This window comes from Meleagris gallopavo, chromosome 28, assembly GCF_905368555.1.
Source record: "Meleagris gallopavo chromosome 28, MGAL_WU_HG_1.1, whole genome shotgun sequence".
Taxonomy (NCBI): domain Eukaryota; kingdom Metazoa; phylum Chordata; class Aves; order Galliformes; family Phasianidae; genus Meleagris; species Meleagris gallopavo.
Genome location: NC_139431.1, coordinates 4,087,972 through 4,111,024, shown reverse-complemented (window position 1 = coordinate 4,111,024; position 23,053 = coordinate 4,087,972). Strand labels below are relative to the sequence as shown.

Below are 23,053 nucleotides of genomic sequence, written 5' to 3'. Positions count from 1 at the left end.
TGAAAACACACCGTTAGCAAGCCCTGCACCAAACTGAGGTTCACAGTAGCTCATGATGCAGTTTAACTGCAGTTCGTTAGGGAGATTGCAATCTATTTCCTACTGGCGCGGCTTTGAGCGGTTGCTCACAGAGCTCTTCCTCCCCCTGGTTTTTACAGTGCCCTTTTCTTATGGTTATTTTCACAGAGAGGCTGTGTTTGCAGGCCCATGTGCATGACGTGGCTGCCCCCATACAAAGCAGCTCTGTGTGTCTGTCGGGGTGCCCAGTGGCCCCGTGCCCCAGTCCCACGCACCACGGAGGAGGCATGGGTGGCTGCAGCTTTTGTGGTGACGGCCTCGGGGACCTGTCCTGGCAGCCAGGGGCTGTGGCAGGTCAAATGTGTCACCTCTCTTCCTCCTCCTCACTGTGCTGGGTACTGCGGGATATTGTAAGGAGCTGGAATGTTGAGCAGTGCTGTACGGCCGTGACAACCCTACACAGTCTCCAGTGGAGTCTCTGCCTGGCTCTGATATGACAATGTGCCACTCCAGCATCCCATGTGAGCACAGGGTCTCTCCACTCCACATGCTTTCTGGTAGAGCAGGACCTTCACAACACATCATACCTCTGGGTACAACACCATTTCTTGTGTCAAGGTGTAGCACTGATCCCTGCAGCTCCCCAGGTAACCCCAGCACAGCAGTTGTAGCCCCATGAGACCTCAGGTAGAGGGAGGAACCAGGAGTGTGCAGCTGGGAAGGAAATGGGCTGGGTGGAAATGTGCTGATGGGAGGCAGCACCATCCTTCATCAGCCCATTAGCTCAACCTTTTCCCTGATTGGTGTTGGGATTGGTGCCATGCCACACCTATGCCAGGAGGAAAAGAGCCACCTCCACACAACCTCAGCTTTGTCAGAAGGGCTCTATGACCCTAGGAGGCATGCGAGGGTGACCCTGCCATCACCTCTCACCAGTTTTAGGGCTGCACCAACTTTCTTTAAAAGCAACTCATCAGAACATCGCTTCTGCTCTGAACAGCCTAGTTCCTGTGCAGCAAAATTAATGCTACGAGGACAGGCGTGGAGGGAACGTCAGGCTCCAAGGTCAGCATTGCCTTTGGTCGGCTGCCAAACTGTGAGCAGCCAGGCCTGTCCCATCCTTCAGGAGCAGCAACCTGCTTGAGTCAGCAGCGGGCGTGCAGCGTTGGGGGTGTGCACCAGCACCTCACCCTAAGGATAAACTCCCGCAGAAAGGTTGCAAGGAGGTCCTCACTACAAGAAAGACATCAAAGCCCTGGAGCACGTCCAGAGAAGGGCAAGGCTGTGAAGGGTCTGGAGCACAAATCTTACAAGTGGCTGAGGGAATTGGGATTTAGTCTGGAAGAAGCTCAGGAAAGACGGTATGGCTCTCTGTAACTCCTTGAAAGCAGTGCCAGGCCTGTTTTTGATTGCGGTTACATCTCATTAATGAGGGGCATCATCAACCTCAGCAGAATCGGGGCTTGTGCTTTAAAACACACCACCACTGATTCCATCAACCAGCACTGTGGTTTACCCAACGCATGAGGGTGTAAGCTCAGCCCAGTCCAAGACCTTTGAGCACAGTATAAAAGCAGAACGAGAGAGAGGTGCCGAGGAGCGTAGGGGAAGCCCCACAGCTCCGCACGCCAGGGTCCCACGCCGCCGCCATTTTGTGCCTCCACCCCTCCCTCTTAATTTAGCGCGCCCCGCGGGCAGCGCCTACATTTCCCATGATGCCCCGCGCCTTCACGCGAGAAGGAGATATGCGTCCTGAGCCCGCCAGGGGGCGCCGTGCGACAGAGAGGGGCGGAACGGGCTTGGGCCGTTGCCGTGGTGACGCGGTACTCACTTCCGGGCGGCTCCGATTGGCTGCGGGACGCTGGGAATGCGGTGGCGTCAGGGCGGGCGCGGTGACGTGAGGCTGCGGGGGGCAGCAGCGGCGGTGGCGGTAGAGCTGCGGGACGGGAGCGGGGCCGTCACGGGAGGTGAGAACAGGGCGGGGGTCGCGAGGGGACGTGGGACAGGAGCAGCACGGAGGGGAGTAGGGTTGTGGTGTGGGGTGCTGTGAGCACGTGGGGTTGGGGGGCTGTAGGGTGGCGAGGGGAGCGGGGCTGTCGGTGGGGGGTGTGTGCCCAAGGGGGGATCCTGAGAGCTACGTGAGGGGCTGGGACGGCTTGCTGAGGGCTTCCTGAGGGGTGGGGGCTTTTTAGGGGTGGGGCAGTGGGTTGAAGGCGTTAATGAGGTGCAGGTGCTCCTTGCAGTGGGGAGGTGGCCAGGCTGGGGGTTAGGGACAGGCGTGTCCCTAAAGCGTGTGGCTTCAGGGGACCCCTGAGGTGCTCTGCTGGGGTGTGGGCAGGAAGGAGAAGTAAAAGGATGGGGATTGAAGAACATTTGGATTTTGTGTTGAGGGATGTGGTTTAGTGAGGATTGTTGGTGATGGGTGGATGGTTGGACTGGATGATCTTGAAGGTCTTTTCCAACCTTGGTGATTCTGTGGATGGCCTTCCCCAGGGCAGCTTTGTTGGCCACTGAGGTAGGGAAGCAGGGGTGCCATCCTTCCTGCTGCTCCCTGTGATTTCCTGCAGTGATAGGGTAAAGGGCTGCCACCTTTATCCACGCTGGCTGTAGACCAGGCAGTCCCTGCTGGGCTGCACCCTCCCCCAGGCGGGCTCTGCCCTGTGGTGGCACCAGCTCTGCTGACTGGGTGGACTGGAGCTTTTAACGAGCTTGAGAAGCACTTGTAAAAAGTCCCAGGTGAAAGGTAAAGCAGTGTGCAGAAGTAGGTGGCAGGGCCTCTGAACAAGACTTGGTTTTCTTTCACCTCCCGCTTCCCTCTTTTGTTTTTTATTTCCAACCTGTTGTGTTTTTTCCCTCTTTGTTGGCCGCCTCCAAGGGCTGTCATCACAAGCAACGAGGATCCTGCTTTTGCATTGAACTGTTTTGACCTCTCCTATTTTTTTGTGGTCAAAATGCCTCCTGGCCTTATTATACTTTCAAAGGTTTCTGTGTGCTGACTCCACCACAGATGATGCTTAACTGCCTGATTTGTTTATGGGACTCCAGCTTATTTACACAAGGCAATGAATTAGGCCTCACAAAATATTTATGAGGTAGGTGTGTTGTGCTGTAGTGCCCCTGGATGGGAAATCAGGGCACAGAGAGGCTCAGTGGCTTGGAGCAGAGAGCAGACCAACCCTGTGCAGTGATGCTCACAACATCTGCTGGTCATCAGCTGCATTGTGTCTGGGAACTTCAAACCCAGTGTGGTTTCCTCCTTTCAGGCAGCGGCGGCCCTCTTGCCTCCAGCAGCTGGGCCAGGAGGCCTTGTGCTCACTCACATGCTAGGACAGCCCTGTGTGAGGGACTGAAGATTTACAGTGCAGGAGGACTGAAGGTGCAAGTTGGTCACCCTCGTACATCAGCCCATGTTGTACTTCTAGTTTTTGCTCTCCTCAGAAGTCTCATATGTGCACACTCCCTTGCTGCCTTCAGAGAATCCCTTTCCCTGGCTGACAGAAACATGTTGGGTGTGAGTTTTCCTTGTGATTTATCAGCCAAAACTGCAGGAGGAAGCTTTCGGGATCGATGTGCTGGCAGCTCCCTCTGCACCCTTCTGAGCTGGTGCAAGTAGTGCATTGTGCCCGCAGTGCTGGGCATGCCCTGGCACTTACCTGTGAGCCGCACAAGGTGAGCTGGTGATTTAGTCTTAATGCTCAGATCTCTGGCAGCAGCAGTGAGCGCTCTGCCCTGTGCTGGGGGCAAGCCCAGGGCGTGATTCGTGCACTCTGTACATGATTCATGTGTTGGTTAACACTGTCAATTTTGTTACCGAGTCGGGGATGGGTTTTACTGCTGGTGGAAATGAAGTAAGCCAGTTCCTGATGTGCCAGTGGGGATGTAATAACTTTATTGGCTTTCCTCATCAGGAAGTTAATGAACATTGTCTTGATGTTTGGTGGGAAAAACCACCTTCTGTTTTTGGGGTGGGATTTGAAGCCTGCTGCAGCCATAGCATTCTGCTGTGACCGTGGAGCTGTGGTGGGTGCTTGACAGCCCTGCTGGAGCAGAGGGCTGGCTGCTGGACCTGTGCCCTTCCCTTGGTGACATCTGCATGTGTGCAGCACCACTGTGCCACAGCCTCTCCCTGCAGAGGAGGGGCAATTGCTTGCTTCGAAGGGGCTGATCTTTGTATTATCTCTGCTTTTACATCACTGCAAGGAAGAGAGATTGTGTTGGGACTGACGCTCTCCTCCAAGGGACAGGGATTATTCGTGCCCTCCCCTAGATGTGCCTGGTGCTGATCAGCCTGCTCCATGCCCAACCTGTAAGCCTCTCCGAGAGCACAACAAATTGTTGCGTTGGGACAGATTTGCTTCTTCCTTGGCGTTGTCCTGGGTATCTGTAACTCCTGGTGCCTGTTGGAGCTGGGAGGTAGGTGCATGAGAGGCTGCAGCCTGAGGTGAGATCTGCTCCCTGCCCAGCAATTGCAGCAGGCTGTGGGTGTGGGATCAGTGCTGGGCTGCCTCGGGAGCCTGCTGCTGCTGCAAGGGGCAGTGCTGCAGAACGGGGCTTTTCCATCAGGGTGGGAGGAGCAGCTAAGCCTGTGCAATGTCAGGGTAGGTTCAAGTAGCATCATGTTCACAGCATCTTTGTTTAATGTTAGTCCAGTTAGTCTGCATAACTGTGTCTAAAAATAGAGCGTATTTTCTGTAAGTCCTCTCGTTCAAAGTCTCCAAGACTCTTTTTTTTTCTTTTTTTTTTTTTTTCCCAGCAGTGGTCTCTTACTGCTCTCCTGTGCCTGCAGTTATTTGCAACATTATCAGGAAAACCAAGAGGGGTGAACTCTGGTAAACCCTTAAGTTTCAAGAACTGGAGAGGTCCATTAAAGTTGCAGTAACTCTCAGGCAGCCTCCCAAGGAGGTCAAGAAAGCAAACCACCTCATGGCCATAGCAGACCTTTTCAATGAGCTCTGTGTTTTAACATCAGCTTTGCACGCGGTCACAAAAACTGGGGGTAATGGAGCTGCAAATGTGGCCAGCACAAGGGGAAGGCAACGTACTGGCTGGGAGGAACTCGCCCCAGCAAGTGGCTGCGGCGCGCAGCAGAGGGAGTGTGTGTTTAAATTTCAGAGACGTCGCTGGATCTGTCCCAGTTCTCCCAGCGGCATAAATATCTGGCCTTCAGCACAGCTGTGGAAGTCCGTGTTGTGTTCTCTTGCAGATCGCTTTGGTCCCCAGCTCTCCATGCTGACATGGTAACGGAACGGCGGCTCTCAGCGGCGGGCAGGCAGGGACAGCTGCGGAGAGGTAACTTTTCCCTTCTGCCTTCAGATCTGTGAAAGCACACTGCTTATTTTTATTAAAACTTGGGGTAGGGAAGAGACGAGGAAGAGCTTTCAGCAAGTTTCACTTCTCCCCGTGAGCAGAGACATTCTTAAGTTGCTTCTTAATTCTAAATCCTGTGCCTTACTTTTTGCTCAGTTTCTGAATGTGATCTTTCTGGATTCTGCTGAGGCGTGTGCTTTAAGTATTGTGGTCTAACCATGTTCCTCTGAGCCAACAGCTGCTTTCGAAGTATAAGAGTTTTGGTTATTTCATGGGTTTTACAACTGAAGTTGCCTCTTCTAAATTGGAGAGGACTGTACTTAGGTAGATGATCACCTACCTATCGCTCACGCAATCTGGCACCGATGTTGACAACATCTATTACTACATGACTGCCTTACCCAGGCAAAACTGAGCAGGTTATTACTGTTTCAGCCCTGCAGTAGAGGACGTGGCTCAGACTCCAGTCCTGCCCGTGGTGATGCTCAAGTTCCTCAGGATGGTCGCCTGCATGTAGCTGCTGTCTGTGCTGAGGGGATGGGTTTATTTCTGCCACAGCGCACATCTGATGTATTCTGCTGGATGGAGATGGGGCTAAGTTATAAAATGTCTCTTCAAGTTTATGCAACTGTTCTGCTCTCTCAGTCCTGGCATTTGGAACATGGACTTCCAAGGAACTTTGCAGTGTATGGAGAGGATTTTGTAATGAGCCACATGAGGCTGTGTTGATCAGGGAAGCATTGTTGTGCAGAATTGCTTGCTGATGTTAATGGTCTCCTTCTCTCAAGAGTGTTGTCTGTTGACAAATCTGTATTTTTGTACAGTACATCTTGTTGTGTTTGGGGGAATGTTTCTGCTGTGGCTTCTCAATTATGAACTGCAAGTCTACTGTGGTCTTGGAGACTAAGAGATTGGCACAGTAAGGGGCTCACGGCTTCCTTCAGGCAGCAGGAGCTGACAGGCAAGTGATTTTTAATCAGGTGCGATGCTGTTCGAGTGCTTATGGCTAAGAGATTATTTGCTGCTGGAACACACTGAGGTTTGCCCTCACTATGGAATTTCAGGGGTGTGGGCTTGTTTTGTGGTTTGTGTTGGCTGCCATGGGTCTGTCAAGCTCCATAGATGCTTTTGTGTAAGGCGCTGCAGAGAAGAGAAGGTTTTTGTTTTTTGGTTTTTTTTTTTTTTAGAATTATCACTGTTCAGAGATGCTAATTTTCACTGTTGCAGAAATTTTTGAGACTCTGGCAAAGTCAAGATAAATGATTTTTATAGATGTAGTGAGTACAAATGGGATTCTTCAGTAGAAGAGCTATTTTATTTCTTTAATCTTATACTCTAGAACACATTTGCATTGGCAGAATGCCTAGGAAGTTACTTTTCATAGAGTATGGCAATTGATGCCAGCATGAACCCTGTAGATCCAGGAACGAATGGTTTTCAATGGACTGCTGCCTGACTGCGAGAACTGTATGGAGCAAAACTGATTTGAGATGGGTCTTAGTTTCCAGTAATGCTCTAAAATTACTTTGTAATCACATTGTCTGACACATGTCTGTGTCCTTCAAGAGCTTGTGAACATGAACATCACAAGGGGTCAGGTATGTGCTGGGGTGCTACCCTGGGGATCCCCCCCCAACAGATCCTGCTCAAAAGGCAAATCTGAGGCTGCAGTTTGCAGGGAATCCTGACCTGACAGAGGTGTCAAGATGAAAACACAAGTCAGAAACACGTTGCTCCTGTTGCTGGGTTCTTACCAGGGCATCTTTCTGGCTTGTGGATAGCAACAGCCAGATGATGCTTGTGTTAACCAGAAACAGTGCCCTCATGCTGTGTTTTTCTGGTTTGCCCCCGTCTGTGAATTGGAACTGCATAGGAAAAAACAGAACATGCAAGTTCAACCCAATGACATATGAAATGGAGATAGGGAATGGATATGATGGTTTATAAGGGCAGATGACCTTTCTTATCTAAGTTGATAGGGAAGTTTTGGGGTTTTCCTGGTGATCTGTTAAGACAAACTTTGCTCTGAATCATACTGCTGGTAGTAAATGTCTCTCTAGGAAAGGTATTGTCAGGCTAAAGAGGGAACAGGTGCATCACTTCAGTGGTGCTCAAGTCTCTATCCTGTCTGATGTTTTTGTTTTTAATGCAAGTCTCAATTTCATCTTAAATGCAAATCTGAAATATGCCTTAAAGTACCTAAAATTGTTCTTAACACTATGCTGATTTTTATGGATTTTACCAGAGCTGTGGGACCATGGAAGCTGTCAACCTTGTGAGGCTGATGCAAAAAGTCTGTGGGTTCTCATGTCTATGAGGAGAGGTTATTCTGCGTGACTTAGGGACATCAGAAAAGAGCTGATGGTGTGCATGCATAAGTGTGGGGTTGGAGCTGGGAGGTCTTGGAGGTCCGGGGAGCTCACTGTATTGGGCTCACGGTGGTGCCCAAGAGGTGAGGGTATTATGAAAGGTGCTGATGCTTTGCTACAGTGTTTTGTTCTCTAGGGGCCCAGGCAGAAGTCCAAGCAGTCAGGAGCATGCTGAGATCCTCTCCTTGGCAGGGGTCACTGATCCTATCCTGGCTGAAAACAGAGAAACTTCTGCTCCTCCCTCTTGCTACACAGAGCGTAGCCAAAAATAGTAAGGAAACATCTCTCTTCCAGATCTCTGAGAGGGTGTTGAACTACTTTGTGCAACAAAGTTATTTTAATGCTCTCTGGATGCAGTCAAACTCAGATTTGCTCTCTCTCTCTCTCTCCCTTTTTGTGGTTGAAGGGGAGATGAAGTGAGCGTGGCAATTTGTTCCAACCATTTCGGTGCGGACGTTCCCAGGCTGTGCTGAATCATCTGAACCCGTGCCTGGGCATAATCGCTCACTGTCAGCTGTGTCCTGGGATCAGGGCTGCATGCCGAGCGCTCAGGATATTTTGCTACGGTCTACAAAATATGTAGTGCATTGCTGGGAGTCCGAGTGTAAGCATAGCAAGCTTACAGGCTGGTAGTTCTAGCACAGGGGATCTCAGTCACTGCGGAAAGGTTTGATAATATTTTTGTGGCTGGTTTCCTGGATTTGGGAGTACTGGCTGCCTGGTTTTAGGTCTTGCTGACTTGCTGGGTACTTGACTCCAGCCACATTTGGCTCCAGTGACTCAGAGCAGTGGCCTGCTGCTGTGTTTCTCTGTTTTCCCGTTGCTTTTCCAGGGGCTGATCGCCCTGTGAGGACACTCACTGGTGTCCCAGTGACACAGAGGCTTTGAGGGAAACCATGCCGTGTTCTGATAGTAATGCTGCTGCAGGGCAGCCACACTCACTGTCACCCAGTGCTCTCACAGTGCTCCTTGACTCTGGAGTTTGCAGTGGCAACTTGCTGCACTTACTGCTTTCCTGGTTTTCCCTTTAAGTGCAGTTCTGAGCTTGTGCCTGTTGTTTGCCTTGGGAACCTCGCTGTTCCTGTGAGCTCCTCCCGTCAGCTCTGTTCTATAATTACTGGTGTTCTTGAAACCAGATCCTTCCACGTGGCCTGCTGTGGATCGGTGGACAAGGGTCTGTAAGCAAAGCCAGCACCTTGGAGCAATGTGCAGCAGAACTTGGAGGTTCAGGGAGTGATGACTTTATCTCCCTTTGGGATGGTAAAGGAGAGTGTTTCCAGGCAGCTTCTTGGGCACTTCCAGAGAGGAAGCAGGGATGTAAAAGCAAGCCTGATGCTGGGCACTGGCTCTCCACTGACAGCAGGGTGGGCATGTGGGGTCAGGATACCACACAGCCTCACAAGCTGCCTTGTGTCTCTGCCAATACTAGAAGCGGTTTGAACTCAATGCAGTGTGCCCAAAGCATTGTCCTCCTGCAGCACACGGCCTCAAGAGGACAGCAGAGTCATCTTCCCTGGCAGCCTGTTCATGCAGCGTGGAGCAAGCTTGTTTTGCAGTGCTTGTATAGGCATGCTGCAGCCAAGCTGAGAGCAGCACGCCATCCCACGGCCAACATGCCCACAGACAGCCGGGCAACGCACTGCCCAGCATCACAGGACAGGTCACATCACCTCTGCTGTGCCCTAGTGTGACTGGGGATGGTCCTCTCTCATTACCAGACTTAACGATCTTCTCAAATGACAACACATCTATGCAGTTTCCAGCACTGAGAAGGTGTCACCTTTCTGGTAGCTGCTTGTTTCCTGGCTGTGCTCCTCGTCCCATCACTCAGCCACACACATCCCCTGCCCACTCTGGGCTGTCCTGAGTTGACAGCAAAACAAAAACATCAGTTGGCAGTTTCCAGCGTGAGACTTGGCAGTTTACTTGCTGAAAGTAATCCTGGAAACATTTCATATGGGAATGTGCAGCCAGAGGAGACAGTCACGAGCAGCATGGTGTACTGACCTGGGGCAGGCGAGGCTTGCGAGCGTGACTGGGAACAGGTGTCCAAAGCCATAATATGGGAACAAACAATGACACTTGGCATTGAGGTCCAAAACATGACGTCTCTGTGAGCTAATGCAGCAAGGAAAGGACAAGGAAGGAAGCACTACAAAACTCAATTATTATTATTTTTGATGATGGAGGAAATGGAGGTATGGGGGTTGATAGGATTTGCTGCAGGTCACAAAGCAGAACTTTGGATAAGAACTGGTGAGCGTTCAGCTCTTTGCTGCCCATCCTACTGCCACCCCTTTTGCAAAAGGGAACTGTGGAGCTCCAAGGCTGAAGCAGGCAGGGAGCCTCTTTCTGGAAAGCAGGTGAGCTGTGTAGGGATGATTTCTGCAGAAGCATGAACACTCATCCAGTATGTGCCATCTACAGGTTTTGCAGCATGTCAGATATGTCCTGGAGCTCCTGGAGCCAGAGGTATCTTTGCAGCTTCTGAAAGGTGAATTGAAAGGGAAGAGCAGCCCCTCCTGCAGGTCCTGCCCTCCAAAAAAACCCAGCACTAGTGAGAAAGCAGGAAGTTCCTTTTGGAGTGCATTGACCTGGTTTTGGGGACAGCTGTAATGCAAAAAGAGAAGAATCCAGTGAGTTTCACAACTCTTTGACTTATTTCTCTTCCTCAGTATCCAGGAAGTGGATGAGTTGTAGCATGTGGCTGATGTGTGATTCACTGGCAAGCCAGGCTGCTTGAGGCAAGCAGGGGAATCTCCTGTACTCCTTTGTCATGTTGTTGAGTAATTAGCAGCAACACAGTAATAGCAACTCAGGCAGCACCTGATGCTTAGCTGGCTGGGTTATACTTGGTGAAAAGCAGGCAGCAGCAGTGGAGGAAAGGACAAGGAGTGGACATCCATGGTGTTGGGGCAGAGATGCTTTCTCTGCCTCTCCAGCTCCAGTCGTTTATTCCTGCACGGAGTCTGCCTTGCAGCCAAGGCTTCTGAGTGAGGGAGGAAACACTTAAGTAAAGTGCTTCTGGGATCTCATTAGCTAATGAGGAGGTGTGCTGATCTTTCAGGAACAAAAAACAAACATGTTTTCAATGGTTGCGTCTCCTGGTTTTCTGCACTTGGTTACCTTTCCTGTGTTGCAGCATCTGCTTAGCTATTATTTGGCTTTTATTAGCAGTAGATGACGTGAAGGAGGAGGAACAGAAACTGGTATTTGATCATCAGATTTCGGAAGTGGTGACACAATCGAAGGGATGTCTGCAAATAATGGCCAATAAGAGACAACCAGTTTTGTTTTGTTTTTTTTTAATGGAAATCAGTTCAGTTTTTGGTGTGTATATTCAGTATGCACTCCATCTGAGAAAACGCTCCCGTACAGTACTGAATGCACAATCAACAGGATGTGCATTTGGATGAATTTGTTTTAATATTTTTGTCCAAATGAGCACAACGAGGTGCTTCCATGGTGAATTGGTTTCCTTTCATGGCTCCCTGTGACCTCCTTTACGGTAACTCAAACAACTGTTGGAGCAGGTGGACATTGTGAGCTGTCCCTCGGGAGGCCTGGGCCATTTCTGGCACTTTCCTTTGCCTGGAAGCTTCCATCTTCCAAGGAGGAGACACACGTGGTGACAATGCAGCATGCGGTGGGACTGGACATGGAGCTGCCTCCAACCCTGTCTGTGTAAGAAACAATTGTGAGGGGGATAGAGGTGGGAGAGTTCTCTCCACCACAGTGAGCACACTGAGGTTGCTTCTTTTTGGAGCTCACCCTCAGCAAAACACCCTCTGCTTTAAAGATGAAGTCCTTCTAATTATGAGCACTTTGTTTTAATTTGGTGGCTGCCAGCCCCTCAGTGCCTGTGCAGGAATGCACGTCTGCTCCTGGTGTGCAGTGCTCTGTGTGCAGTGTGCAGTGCTGTAGTAGTGATGAGGAACTGGGCTGCTCTGTCACATCCCTTGCAGTCCTCCTGCACACCCAGGGCAGTGGGCACTTCTCACACCATAAAATGCTTGGGCTGCAGGCATCAAGTGGGGAAGGAGCTCCTGGAGATGAGAAGGATCCTTTGGGCATCCTCTGCCCTCCACGCAGCCATTCCCTGCTGTCACCCCTTGGAGATTTGCAGGGTCCCCCACTGTCCCTCTGTCCTCTCAGTGGGATGGAGCTCAGCCACCCCACTCTGAACCAGGGGGCCTGCAGAGAGGCAGCACGTCCCCTTTGTGCTCATGGCTGCTGCTGTGTGATCCTCTGCAAAAACTTTCTGCCCTCAGAGGCACGCCTTTGTTGGGGCTGGCAGGAGGGGATCTCCCCAGTGCCTGGGACTGAATGAAGCATCCTGGAGGTGGCATAGTTCTCTGTTCTCTCTGCATGTGCCGGAAGAATCCAGCACTAAATGGAGTCAAAGAAGCTGTTGCACTGATTTTAATCAAGCCAGTGCTGGCTTGTTCTTTACACTCGACTCAATCCTTCAGCTGAAAGCAAGTAAGGGCTTGGAGGTCTCTGTGTTTGGCTGCTGCCTCCACTCCCAAAGTCGGAGGGTCTGGGGTCTGCACATCCCCTGCAGCAATACAGGGCCATGCCCAGCACCTTGCTGTGTGGGCACAATCCCTGCTGCCTTTCATCTGCTGAAAGCTTGGCTGAAATTAATGCCTCCCCCTCTCTCTATTTCCCTTGTTTGGAAAACAGGGGAAGGGCTCAGGGAAAGGCAGGTGTGCAAACAGCTCCCGCAGCTCCCTCTGCTCTTGGCCTGCAAGATATTAAAACAATGCATTCAGAGCTTTCTGGTAAAAGCTTTTCTCTCTCCATGGGTGGGATACATATCTTTGTCCTGCCCTCGCTGACATGGGACACCTCTGCTGGAGTCCGCCGTTGCTGTCAGATGTGTCCTGCCCTCTATTCTCCCACACCCCTGGGGTTTGCACAGCCATCTGCAATTAGATCAACTCTGAACACAGCCTTGGAGTTGCTTTGGTGGGTCTGGAAAGCTTGCTGCTGCCCAGGAGTGCAAGGTCCTGCATAGACCTCCTTCTGCCGTCCTCCCCTACTGACTGCTGTTCCAGACAAAAAGCATTTTCCTGATGTGCGTGCATTTATTTATATATAGACTTTAAACAGATCCAGCTTGTTATCCTCCATCTCCAGCAAATAGGTTTTCCTGCCTGCGTGTGTGCCCCACTGCGCTAGTGGAGGCCAAGGACAACACAGCCCTGAATGGTTGCTCAGTGCTGCCCAGGAGGCACAGGCAGGGAGCACAGCACTTCTGCAAGCCCTGTGCCCCTTTGCTGCTCCCGACAGAGCTGTGGGTAACACCACAGTCCCAGTTCCTTGACACAGTGCTGTCCCCACTGCTCTGAACTCCTGGTACGCAGGGGAGAAGCGAGCAGCAAACCCAGGTTGTGTTCTGGCACCGGCTCTTGGGGGTGCCTGGCTGCTGGCTTTGCAGCATGCTGACATTCAGCTTCCCCTCTGCAGGTTTTGTCCTTCCCCTTGGCACCGGCTGCTGCTGGTTGATCTGACCTTGCTCAATGCTGACAGCTTCCCAAGAAGCTGGCTGCAGCACAAGTGCCAGTTGCTGGGAACAGAGGAGGGGAGGATGCTGCAGGAGGGCGAAGTAGCCCGGGGAGCCCTGTGCCACCAGGACCAGTTTGCTCATGGGTTGCCCTTGTGCAAGTCCCCTGCAAGCAAGGTGCACACTTTAGTGCATGAAGATGCTAGCAGTTTAACTGGAGTCTGCAAATTGGGGCTGTCCTGGGGAAAGCTGGATGTCAGTGGCTTGTTTGATGGAAATAGAGCATCTGGTTTCTCTACCTTAAAATAACTCCTTTATGGAAACGGCTGCACTCTATGTAGAACAGGCTTCAGGCATTAATTGCTGCAGCAGGACTCAGTGCAGGGGTTGAGATCTGGAGGCTGGGATGTGGGCACTGAGCTGGGCACTGGGAACAGCACCAGCCCAGCAGGGATGGGATGGATGACTACAAACAGGGAGAGGAAACACGGGGAGAAGGGGCCCACACTGATCCTCCCACAGGAAACCTCGGATTAGGACATGGGCTGGGTTGTGCAGCCAGACCCATGGCTGAGCACAGCCCCGCAGCTGTATGAGCAGCAGCAGCACGCTCAGCTGAATGGCTTTTGGCAGAGGAGCCGGGGCTGGTTACAACACAAGGAGTGAAAATAAACACCACTGCTGTAACGGGAAGGAGTGGGAGCGCAGGAGCTGGCAGGAAGCTGTCACTCTCCCAGTGTGGGGCTGGGGCTTGCAGACCCAGAGCCCTGCTTGTGCCCCCTGCAGCCACTGGGCTGAGGACAGTGTGGAGCTCAGCTCTGTGCTGGCAGCTGCAGTGTTTGCTATCTGAACCCTTCCGGTAGTCCTGGCTGTGCCAAACCCCCGTCCTTGGCTGCCACTGTGACAGCACGGGGTGCTGATGGCTGCAGGGGATGTTGCCCAGTGCAGCGCCTCTGCTGTGGGATCTGCAGGGTGGGGAGTCCGGCCTCTGGTCCCTGCGTTGTGGGATGTGGGCTGGTTGGTGTCCTGGGATCAGTCTGCTGAGCTTTAAACATGATTCCAGCAAAGCAGCCTTTAAGGAGACCCAGGGTCTGCTTGTCTCCATGGATAAGGACACGAAGCAAAGCAGGATGGCGGGGCTGCGCCCATGGAACTGACATGCCTCTCCTTCTGTCTGCAGGCTAGTGCAACTGGCAGGGTCCATCTCGGATAGATGCAGATGATGCCAGAGCTATGACAGGGATTGCAGTCCTTGCACTGAGGGGTGATCAGTTATGGAACAACTACAGGAGGAAGTACCTGAGGTCAGGGAAGAGGAGGAGGAAGAGGAAGAGGCAGTGACAGTGCCCAGCGGAGCATCGGACCCAAGTGTAGGACCAGAAAGCTCACTGCCCTCGAGCAGCTACACCGGTGAGTGGAGCCACATCCCCCACAGTCACAGAGAAGGGCCTGCACATGAATGGAGCTGGGCTTCTAATGGGCTCATGCAATAATTCTTGAGGGCCAAAGCATGGAGGGATCTATTTCTTCCTCTGCAGTCACCACACACCTGATGGCAGTGGCTTGGGAGATGGAAATAGAGCCAGGAAGGGGGGAAGGCTGTGCCCCAGAGTGTGTACACTGAAGAGGGGAGGGCTCCCAGGGTGCTGAGAATCATTCTTTGTCTGCTTCTTGAAATCCTCAGTGCAAACTGATCTTATGAGTTATGCTAGCTACTTTGCAAAGCTTGTGGAGAGGTTTCACTGCCTAAAATTAAGCTCCAGAGTCCTTCCGAACTCAACACTATGTGGAGCCTTTTAGCTTCTGGCAGCACTGTGGCTCCATACATGGCATCAGCCTGTGGCCAGTGCCTAATCTCAGAGGTTAACCACCCAAACACAGCTCTGGAGGCAGGGCTGGAAATGCCTCATCAGTCCGGTTCTGGTGGGGTTGGGAGCAACGCTGTGCTGCTCAGGACAGATTCTGTTGTGTGTTTGCAGACCTTTCACAGAGCTCCTCTCCCTCCCTGTCAGACCAACTGCAGATGGGCTGTGAGGAGACGGCCTCGGGGGCACTGAACGTGGAGTGCAGAGTCTGTGGAGACAAAGCCTCGGGCTTCCACTACGGTGTGCACGCCTGCGAGGGCTGCAAGGTGCGTCCTCCCTGGGGAGCGTGGGGTTCAGCCTGGGTCAGACAAACATGTCCCACTTCTTAGCTTGTTACGCTTTATTTTGTAAAGCAAATCCTTCTACCCCAATGGGGACCTTGGCTTTGCTTTTAAAGATGCTGTCTGTGCTGCAGATCAGCCATGAGCTGCGTGTTTATCCCACTGGGATCGCTGGCCACAGCTTGGCCGCACCTCTAAAATTCCTTCCCCCGCACCAGATGCCAGCGGGACGGCATTAGCAGTGAGGCCCTGCCAGACTTTCCTGCAGGCTGAGGCCCACAGCCTGTTCCTCCATCCCTCCCTGCTGGCTGCATGCAGTATCACACACCCAGTCCCACTCTACCCCTTTTCCCACTCCTTGTGGCTCTGTTTGTGCTGAAAACACCCAGTGGAGGATGAACCTCTGTGAAACTGCTGTGGATAACAAACTGGCCTGATCCTAAAGTGTGGGTGCTAACGCTGCTGTTCCCTTGTCCCCCTGCTCCTCATCCCACTCTGTGCAGGGTTTCTTCCGCCGGACGATCCGCATGAAGCTGGAATATGAAAAGTGTGAGAGAAGCTGCAAGATTCAGAAGAAGAACCGGAATAAGTGCCAGTACTGCCGCTTCCAGAAATGCCTCTCGTTGGGCATGTCACATAATGGTGAGTGTCACTGTTGTTCCTGGGCCTGCTGGTGAGGTGCCCTGGGTCCATCTGCCCCATGAGCAATTCTTCATCCCAAGGATTCACAGGCAGGTAGTAATAGGACAAGGGGAAACAGTTTTAAACTAAAAGAGGAGAGATTTAGGTTAGATGTTAGGAAGAAATCCTTTACTCAGAGGGCAGCAAGGCTCTGGCACTGCTGCTCAAAGTTGTGGGTGCCCCAACCCTGGAGATGCCTGAGGCCAGGAAGGGGCCTTGGGCAGCCTGAGCTGGTGGGGGGTCCCAGCCTGCAGCAGGGCTGATCTGGGGGGGCTGTAAGGTCTCTTCTAACCCAACCGTTCCATGGTTCTGTGATTCACCTGGAGAGGCCATATATAGCTTGCATTACACTGTGGCTTTTTTTTGCCAAGGAATCAGCTTCTTTCAAACCCAGCAGGGCGTTGGGCCTTGTCTTCCATTTCTTCCTTACCAGAATGGGCTTTTTCATCCTGCCATGCAGGCTGGCTGCTGGCACATGGCTCTCCCTTTTGTGTTGGCCCAGTGGGAACTAGACACACAGCTTGCTGGGATTTTTGAGCTTCAGGTGGAACCATCTTGTTTCTGGCCCAGCCAAAGTGTTTATGTGGGAAGCGGGGCTTGTGGTAGAGCCCATATGATGGAGATGTGAGGCTGTGTTGTCTGATTCTCTGGTGTTGCTCCTCGCAGCGATCCGCTTTGGCCGCATGCCAGAGGCAGAGAAGAGGAAGCTGGTAGCGGGGCTGACGGCGAGCGAGATAAGCTGCCAGAACCCACAGGTGGCCGACCTGAAAGCTTTCTCCAAGCACATCTACAACGCCTACCTGAAAAACTTCAACATGACCAAAAAGAAAGCGAGAGGTATCTTGACCGGGAAGGCCAGCAGCACCCCAGTAAGTTCCCTCCAGTGGCAGGCAGGGCTGGCTGCAGCCTGTGTGGGGGGCTGTTCTCTGGGCTCATCTTCCTCCTGCTATAACTACTGCACGTGCAGCAGTTCCCAGCTACGTGGTCTTTACATGTCTTGCTACTTGCTGAGAAAATTCCCACCTCTCCTCAGACTTGTGCATGTGTGTGTGGGTGCTGTTTGCCAGTGCTCCCTTAGCACTGGCAGGAGAGAGCAGCAAATGGACAGGCAAAGACGAGTGTCCTGGGCAGAGCATGAGTGCAGCAAGTTCCTGACCACTCTTTTCTTTTTCAAGCAGCCTTTTGTGATCCATGACATGGACACCCTGTGGCAAGCAGAAAAGGGGCTGGTCTGGAAACAGCTGGTGAATGGGATCCCCCCCTACAAGGAGATTGGGGTGCACGTCTTCTACCGCTGCCAGTGCACCACAGTAGAAACTGTGCGGGAGCTTACTGAGTTCGCCAAGAGCATCCCCAGCTTCATAGGCCTCTACTTGAATGACCAAGTGACTCTGCTGAAATATGGGGTGCACGAGGCCATCTTTGCCATGCTGGCTTCTATCATGAACAAGGATGGGCTGCTGGTGGCCAACGGGAATGGCTTTGTGACCCGCGAGTTCCTGCGTAGCTTGCGCAAGCCCTTCAACGAGATCATGGAGCCCAAGTTTGAGTTTGCTGTGAAGTTCAATGCACTGGAGCTGGATGACAGCGACCTGTCTCTGTTTGTGGCTGCCATTATCCTGTGCGGAGGTGAGCAGATACAGAATCCCACAGGGGTATGGGGACTGGAGGGGCCAGGCTGCAGCTAACCAGTGCTTCAGCAGGGCCTTTGCTGGCAGAGATCAGCCACGGGTGTCTTATCATAGTATCACAGAATGGTTTATGTTGGAAGAGCTCTTTAAGTTTCATCTGGTTTAACCCCCATGCCATGGGTTGCTAGTCTTAGAAAGGTGAGAGAAGAACTGAACAGATCTGACCCCAAAGATTAGATAAAGTACCATCCCTTTCTCATCAGCTGCTGTGGGACATGCAGTCTGAGGGCATGCAGTTTCCCCCTTTTCCTGGTTGACCAGATTGGAGTCACTATGGGCGGGTTCCACTCCCTATCTCCATACCTTCACGAGCAGCATGGGCTACACCATAACACCAACTACCGTGCTTCCTCCCTACAGACCGTCCCGGCCTGATGAACGTGAAGCAGGTGGAGGAGATCCAAGACAACATCCTCCGAGCGCTGGAGTTCCACCTGCAGTCCAACCACCCGGACGCCCAGTACCTCTTCCCCAAGCTGCTGCAGAAGATGGCTGACCTGCGGCAGCTGGTGACAGAGCACGCCCAGCTGGTGCAGAAGATCAAGAAGACAGAGACAGAGACCTCCCTGCACCCGCTCCTACAAGAGATCTACAAGGACATGTACTAAGGACCTCTTATTTATGAGAATGAAGCCATGGATTCCAAGCGAGACTCTTTGTACAAAAACAAAGAAAACCTTTCCCCATGTCTTCCATTTCTTCTACTGGAAACTCTTTTCTACACGACTCCAATGTACGGTACATAGGGCAAGGTGCCAGAAGGTTTTGCAGTCACCTCCTGGTAGCTTGGGACTTCCATTAACACACTAACGAATTTACAAAGGCAAATCATAAGCTACTGTTTCCATTACTGTGGGGCCTCCAGAGCAGCTGGGTGGTTTGCATGGCATGGACGGGGGATTCCTGCAGCAGCTTGGGGCTAGCGGGGGCTGTTCCAGTTGTTCAGAGCCCCAAGTGTGGTGTGGTTTCCTCATGGGCAGCAGCAGCACTTAGGGTGTGTCTTTATCATATTGCACTCTAAAGATGTAGTCCTGAGCTGTGAAGTTTAGGACAGTGGCACAAAAGGAAGTATTTCTCTTCCCCAAGGAAAAGCTGGCATATTTGAAGACCTGTATGGCTGTCCTAGCAAAGAGCCTTGGCTGCAACCCCCCTCTCTCTGCTCCCAGTGCCTCCACTTCAGAGGAACCTGTCCCTTAGCACCTCTGTGTCAAAGAGGGCAGGGAAGGGGTTGACTCAAGAATTCACCTTTGGAGCAGAGGCCCACAATCCTTTTGCTTCCCCAGGCAGTTCTGAGCAGATAGGAGTTCCAGAAAGGTCTGCACAGGGCAGGTGTGGGATGAGGTGGCTGTGCAAGCTCCTTGCAAGCACCAGAGCACGCAAAGCCTTCAGCAACACCAGCATGGGGAAAGTTACGGCCAGCCCACAGAGCCCAGGGTGCTGACAGGGCATTTGTGGGGTTGTGGGGAGGGAGCACATCCCGGGCTGGAAGGTTCTGCAGAAGAGATCTGGTGATCCACAGCACCAGCAGAGCAGCCCTGACAGGGGAACAGCAGCACTGGGGAGTGCAGGAGATCACTGCACCCCAACCTGGTGTTGCTACCACCAAAGTGTGCGTGGATTCGCCCCTCTGCTTATGGCTGTGCCTCAGTTTCCCCCTGCAGGAACAGAAGCCAGGCTGCCCTTTTCTCAGAAGGGGGAAATGAAGATCAGTGCGCTGGTTGCAAAGAGCTTTGCAGCTGTAAAACACAATATAAACACCAAGTATTCATAAGGGGGGGGGATGCTCACCCCAAACTGGTTGGGAGTTTCCCCTGCCCTGCTCCACACCATGCCCTGAGCTTGGGGACAGCTTTGGGTTCTGGCCTTCCCTTCCATGCTGCTGGGCTGGCAGTCCCATACCTGCTGCTGCCCTCTGCCTCCTCACTGTGCCTCAGTTTCCCCACCCTCACCTCCCAGCCGTACCTCACAGGGCTGTTAAGGAGTTACCATTTCTAAAGCACTTTGAAGTCCTCTGGGGAAGGCACCGGAGATGTGTGCTGCTCCCAGCATGGGGGTCTGTCCCCAAAGCCCCCACTGTCCCCCAGAGCTCGGTGGCACCCCCAGGGCACATGGACCCCTGTGTTGGTCACCTGGGGGACTTTTTGCTCTTCCCTTCAGTGTAACAACCCTCAAAGTGAAATGTATATTTTTGCTAGAAGTACAAACCTCCAAGTGTTTTTAATAATATAAATAGTGTCTGCAAACTGACTTGACTTTAAATAAATCTGAACTAAATATTTAAGCACCTTTTAGCACCCAGCCCTTCTGTGCAGGGTTGAGCACTTGGGTTGTTTCCAGCACAGGGGATGGGATGCATTTCCATTCCTGCCTGCATCCTGCATTTCCAACGGGACCAAAAGGCAGTGGGAGCGTGTTGTCAGTGTGGTCTCAGCTTCATTTAAGTGCTCCCTGCCCCAGATCTAAAGTGAACCAGCATAGTGAACCTGCTCAGGTACTCTAGGGGAAGTTACACCGCATCCCTTTGCATTTCCCATGCCTGATTTATGGCAATTTGGGGACAGAGACCTCCCCCACACCTCCCACCAGCATGAGGAACAGCAGGGCAAGGGTTAACGCAGTTAAGATGAGGGTGTGCCCACCCCACCAAGGTCATAAAAGCCCCGGAGGTACCTTTCATCCTCTGCACTGCCGGAGGAGATGGAGCCGGGCTCACTGGTGGCACCGGGGGCACTACGGGGCCGGGGGGCCTCTGTGAGACCCCTGTGCAGGTAGGGCTCGGGGAGAGGGGCTGCTGGAAAGGCTTTGGGGGGAGAACGGGCTTTGAGCAGAGCCCCGTTGGAGGGCAGAGTCGTGCCTCTGAGAATTCCCTTCTCTGCCCCCCAGCGTTTCCCCCGGAGAGCGTTGGGGTGAACAGAAAAGCGCCCGGCTCTCCTCCGAGCCCCAGCTCGGTCCAGGGTGGGGGCCCCGTGTTGAGGAGTCCCTGCTGCCTTCTGCCCCCCTATGGGGAGCTGGGGGGGTACCTCAGGGTTGTGCAGTTCAGGTTCCCCCTCCAGCTCAGCCTCGGGCTTCGTTTGCCTTGCAATTAGCAGGGAGATAAGGCTGAGTCGGGAGCTCCGCCGGGGACAAAACGTGGTCGCATCCCTGAAAGCCACTGCCGGGGGATGATGCTCCATCCCTGCGTTTTGGGGCCACCCCGGCCATGGAGTTTCTCCCTTTCTGCAGGAATTTTGCCCGCGGTTCGTGCAGGTTTGGGCAGCGCTGCCGATTCTTACACGGCACGAAGGTTCCCCTGGCTCCGGGAGAGCGCTGCGAGTGAGTGAATGAATGGGGACGGGGAGGGCAGGCGGCTGGCAGCGGGGGGGTGACTCCTCTTTGTGTGTCCCCGTGCTCCTCCAGCTCCCAGCACGACCCTGAGCAGCCGCCGCCCGCAGTGAACGGCCGCAGCCTGGCTCACCCCCGCCGGGGGGGGTCAGAGCCGGGGGCGGTGGTCCGGAGGCGGTGGGAAGCGGGGCACAGCTCTGCTCCCAGCACAGCGCGGGCAGCCTTCGGACTGCCACGGGTAGAGGAAGAGGATGGCCATGAGAACATCCCCGCACGCCGTGACCCCCCCGGATGGGCTGTCCGTGGAGGATTCGGCTCTGCGAGAGCTCGGACTGCCGCAGGTGGGTGCCGGGCTGCCCCAGGACCAGCAGGGCTGCGGGTGGCTGTGGAGCATCCTGCGTGTGTCTGCCCTTGTTCCAAATCTTTTCCCTCCAAAGCCATGCTGGGGCTGTGGGAAACTCTCCTGGTCTCTTTGTAACGGAGGGGGGCACTGAGTGCTGAGCCTGTGTTCTGTGGGCAGCTGGACCCGACGGTGGGGTGGCATGTGCTTTTCTAACAGTTCCTCTGTCCTCAGGCTCCCGCCTGAAGGGGCTGAGATCAGATCCCAGTTCCCCAGCCCCCAGCAAAGCAAGGGAGACAGCGTGGGCTCAGTGCTCGGAGGTGGGTTCAGTCCCAGTCACCCCGCTTGACCCTCAGGTGTGAGGCCATGGGCTGCAGTGCTGTGCTGCTCTGTTCGCAGGATCCCACAGAGCACGGTGCTGCCGCAGCTCCGGTATCCGTCGCAGATCTGAGGGCACGCAGTGAGGCCGTGGTGTGCGGTATTTGCATGGAGCGGGTCTATGAGAAGGCGCTGCCGGAGGAGCGGCTCTTTGGGATCCTCCCCAACTGCAACCACGCCTTCTGTCTGGGCTGCATCCGCACGTGGAGACGCAGCCGGGACTTCCCAAACACGGTCATCAAGTGAGTGTTGTAGGGACACACGGGACGGTGCAGGGATGGGGTCACTGCCTCACTGCTCCGTGCTCTGAAGTCTTTCCTTGAGAGTGGGAGCTGTGATGGGGATGGGATGAGGATGCTGGGTGCTCCCACGTGGGTACTGAGCTCTGCCAGGGCTTTTTAGGACCCATCTCAGGTTGGCTATTAGGAAAAAAATCTTACCAGGAAGATGGTCAGGCATTGGCACGGGATACCCAGGGAGCGGTGGTGTCACCATCCCTGGAGGGGTTCGAGATGTGGTACTGAGGGATGTAGTCTGTGGGCATGGTGGGTTGGGGTGGCGTTGGACTTAAGGATCTCAGAGGTCTTCCAACCTTAATGGTTCTATTACATTCACTCAGAGCCTGCCCAGAGTGCCGGCTCACCTCCACCTACTACATCCCCCACAAGTTCTGGCTCTCAGATGGAGGTGAGAAGCAGCAGCTCATCGAAAGGTTCAAGGCACGGACAGGGTGAGTGCACAGCACCGTGGGCTCTGCAGCGCTCCAGCAGTGCTCACAGCTGCTGTTTGAACCCTGCAGGCAAATCAGGTGCAAATTCTTCACCCGGAACCGCGGCCGCTGCCCGTTCGGCTCTGACTGCATCTACCTGCACGAGCTGCCCAGTGGGCGGCCAGCACTGCGGCACAGCCGGCAGCACCTGAGGATGCACGCTGTGAGTGGGGCAATGCATCATTTGGGGTAGGGGCACCGCGGGGCCGGGGCTCACCCTCTGTCCTGTGCTGCAGGAGCGCAGCCCCTCTCCCTTGGAAAGCTCTGATGAGGAAGAAGATGAATTCCACCTGCTTGAATGGGCTGTCACCAGCGCTCTGCTGGACTTGGAGTTGCTGTACACAAGTTATAGCCATGAGATGCTCTTTGAGGACAGCAGTGATTCAGACTGAACCCTGGGTACTTGCTGGGTGCTCTTAGCTCCAAGGAAGCATCTTCCGGGAATGGAATTAATCCACTTTAAATGCTTTGAGCTGTTCCTGGCTTTGGTATGGGGGTGGGAGGGATACCTGTGGGGTGGGGGA

The 23,053-nt window shown here is 53.4% G+C and overlaps 2 protein-coding genes across 6 annotated transcripts; both read left to right on the top strand.

Annotated features, from left to right (window-relative positions):
- The first annotated feature begins 1,825 nt into the window (after window positions 1–1,825).
- Window positions 1,826–20,005, top strand: PPARD (peroxisome proliferator activated receptor delta). Of its 5 annotated transcripts, none has more exons than XM_019623314.3 (8): window positions 1,826–1,985; window positions 5,222–5,307; window positions 14,384–14,613; window positions 15,216–15,334; window positions 15,853–15,991; window positions 16,697–16,899; window positions 17,206–17,659; window positions 18,082–20,005. In XM_019623314.3, the coding sequence occupies exons 3-8, from the start codon at window positions 14,478–14,480 to the stop codon at window positions 18,327–18,329; spliced, it is 1,299 nt and encodes a 432-aa protein (XP_019478859.1). In that variant the 5' UTR covers window positions 1,826–1,985; window positions 5,222–5,307; window positions 14,384–14,477; the 3' UTR covers window positions 18,330–20,005. The 5 variants fall into 5 exon arrangements, with proteins under 5 accessions (XP_019478859.1, XP_010722654.1, XP_019478857.1 ...); XM_010724352.4 differs by having other exon boundaries at window positions 15,183–15,334; window positions 17,209–17,659; XM_019623312.3 differs by having other exon boundaries at window positions 15,183–15,334.
- A 112-nt stretch (window positions 20,006–20,117) lies between these two features.
- LOC104914541 (uncharacterized) lies at window positions 20,118–23,026 on the top strand. The gene is made up of 7 exons (XM_085210306.1): window positions 20,118–21,033; window positions 21,118–21,383; window positions 21,617–21,702; window positions 21,782–22,002; window positions 22,380–22,490; window positions 22,560–22,692; window positions 22,766–23,026. Exons 1-7 carry the CDS (start codon window positions 20,921–20,923, stop codon window positions 22,919–22,921), a joined length of 1,086 nt encoding a protein of 361 aa, XP_085066432.1. The 5' UTR covers window positions 20,118–20,920; the 3' UTR covers window positions 22,922–23,026.
- Window positions 23,027–23,053: the final 27 nt, after the last annotated feature.

Coding starts and splice junctions, on each gene's coding strand:
- PPARD (XM_019623312.3), top strand. CDS start 14,478: ATGGAACAACTACAGGAGGAAGTACCTGAGGTCAGGGAAGAGGAGGAG. Junction 14,614..15,182: donor GCCCTCGAGCAGCTACACCG/GTGAGTGGAGCC, acceptor GTGTGTTTGCAG/ACCTTTCACAGAGCTCCTCT. Junction 16,900..17,205: donor GGAAGGCCAGCAGCACCCCA/GTAAGTTCCCTC, acceptor TTCTTTTTCAAG/CAGCCTTTTGTGATCCATGA.
- LOC104914541 (XM_085210306.1), top strand. CDS start 20,921: ATGGAGTTTCTCCCTTTCTGCAGGAATTTTGCCCGCGGTTCGTGCAGG. Junction 21,384..21,616: donor GAGAGCTCGGACTGCCGCAG/GTGGGTGCCGGG, acceptor CTCTGTCCTCAG/GCTCCCGCCTGAAGGGGCTG. Junction 21,703..21,781: donor CGTGGGCTCAGTGCTCGGAG/GTGGGTTCAGTC, acceptor CTCTGTTCGCAG/GATCCCACAGAGCACGGTGC.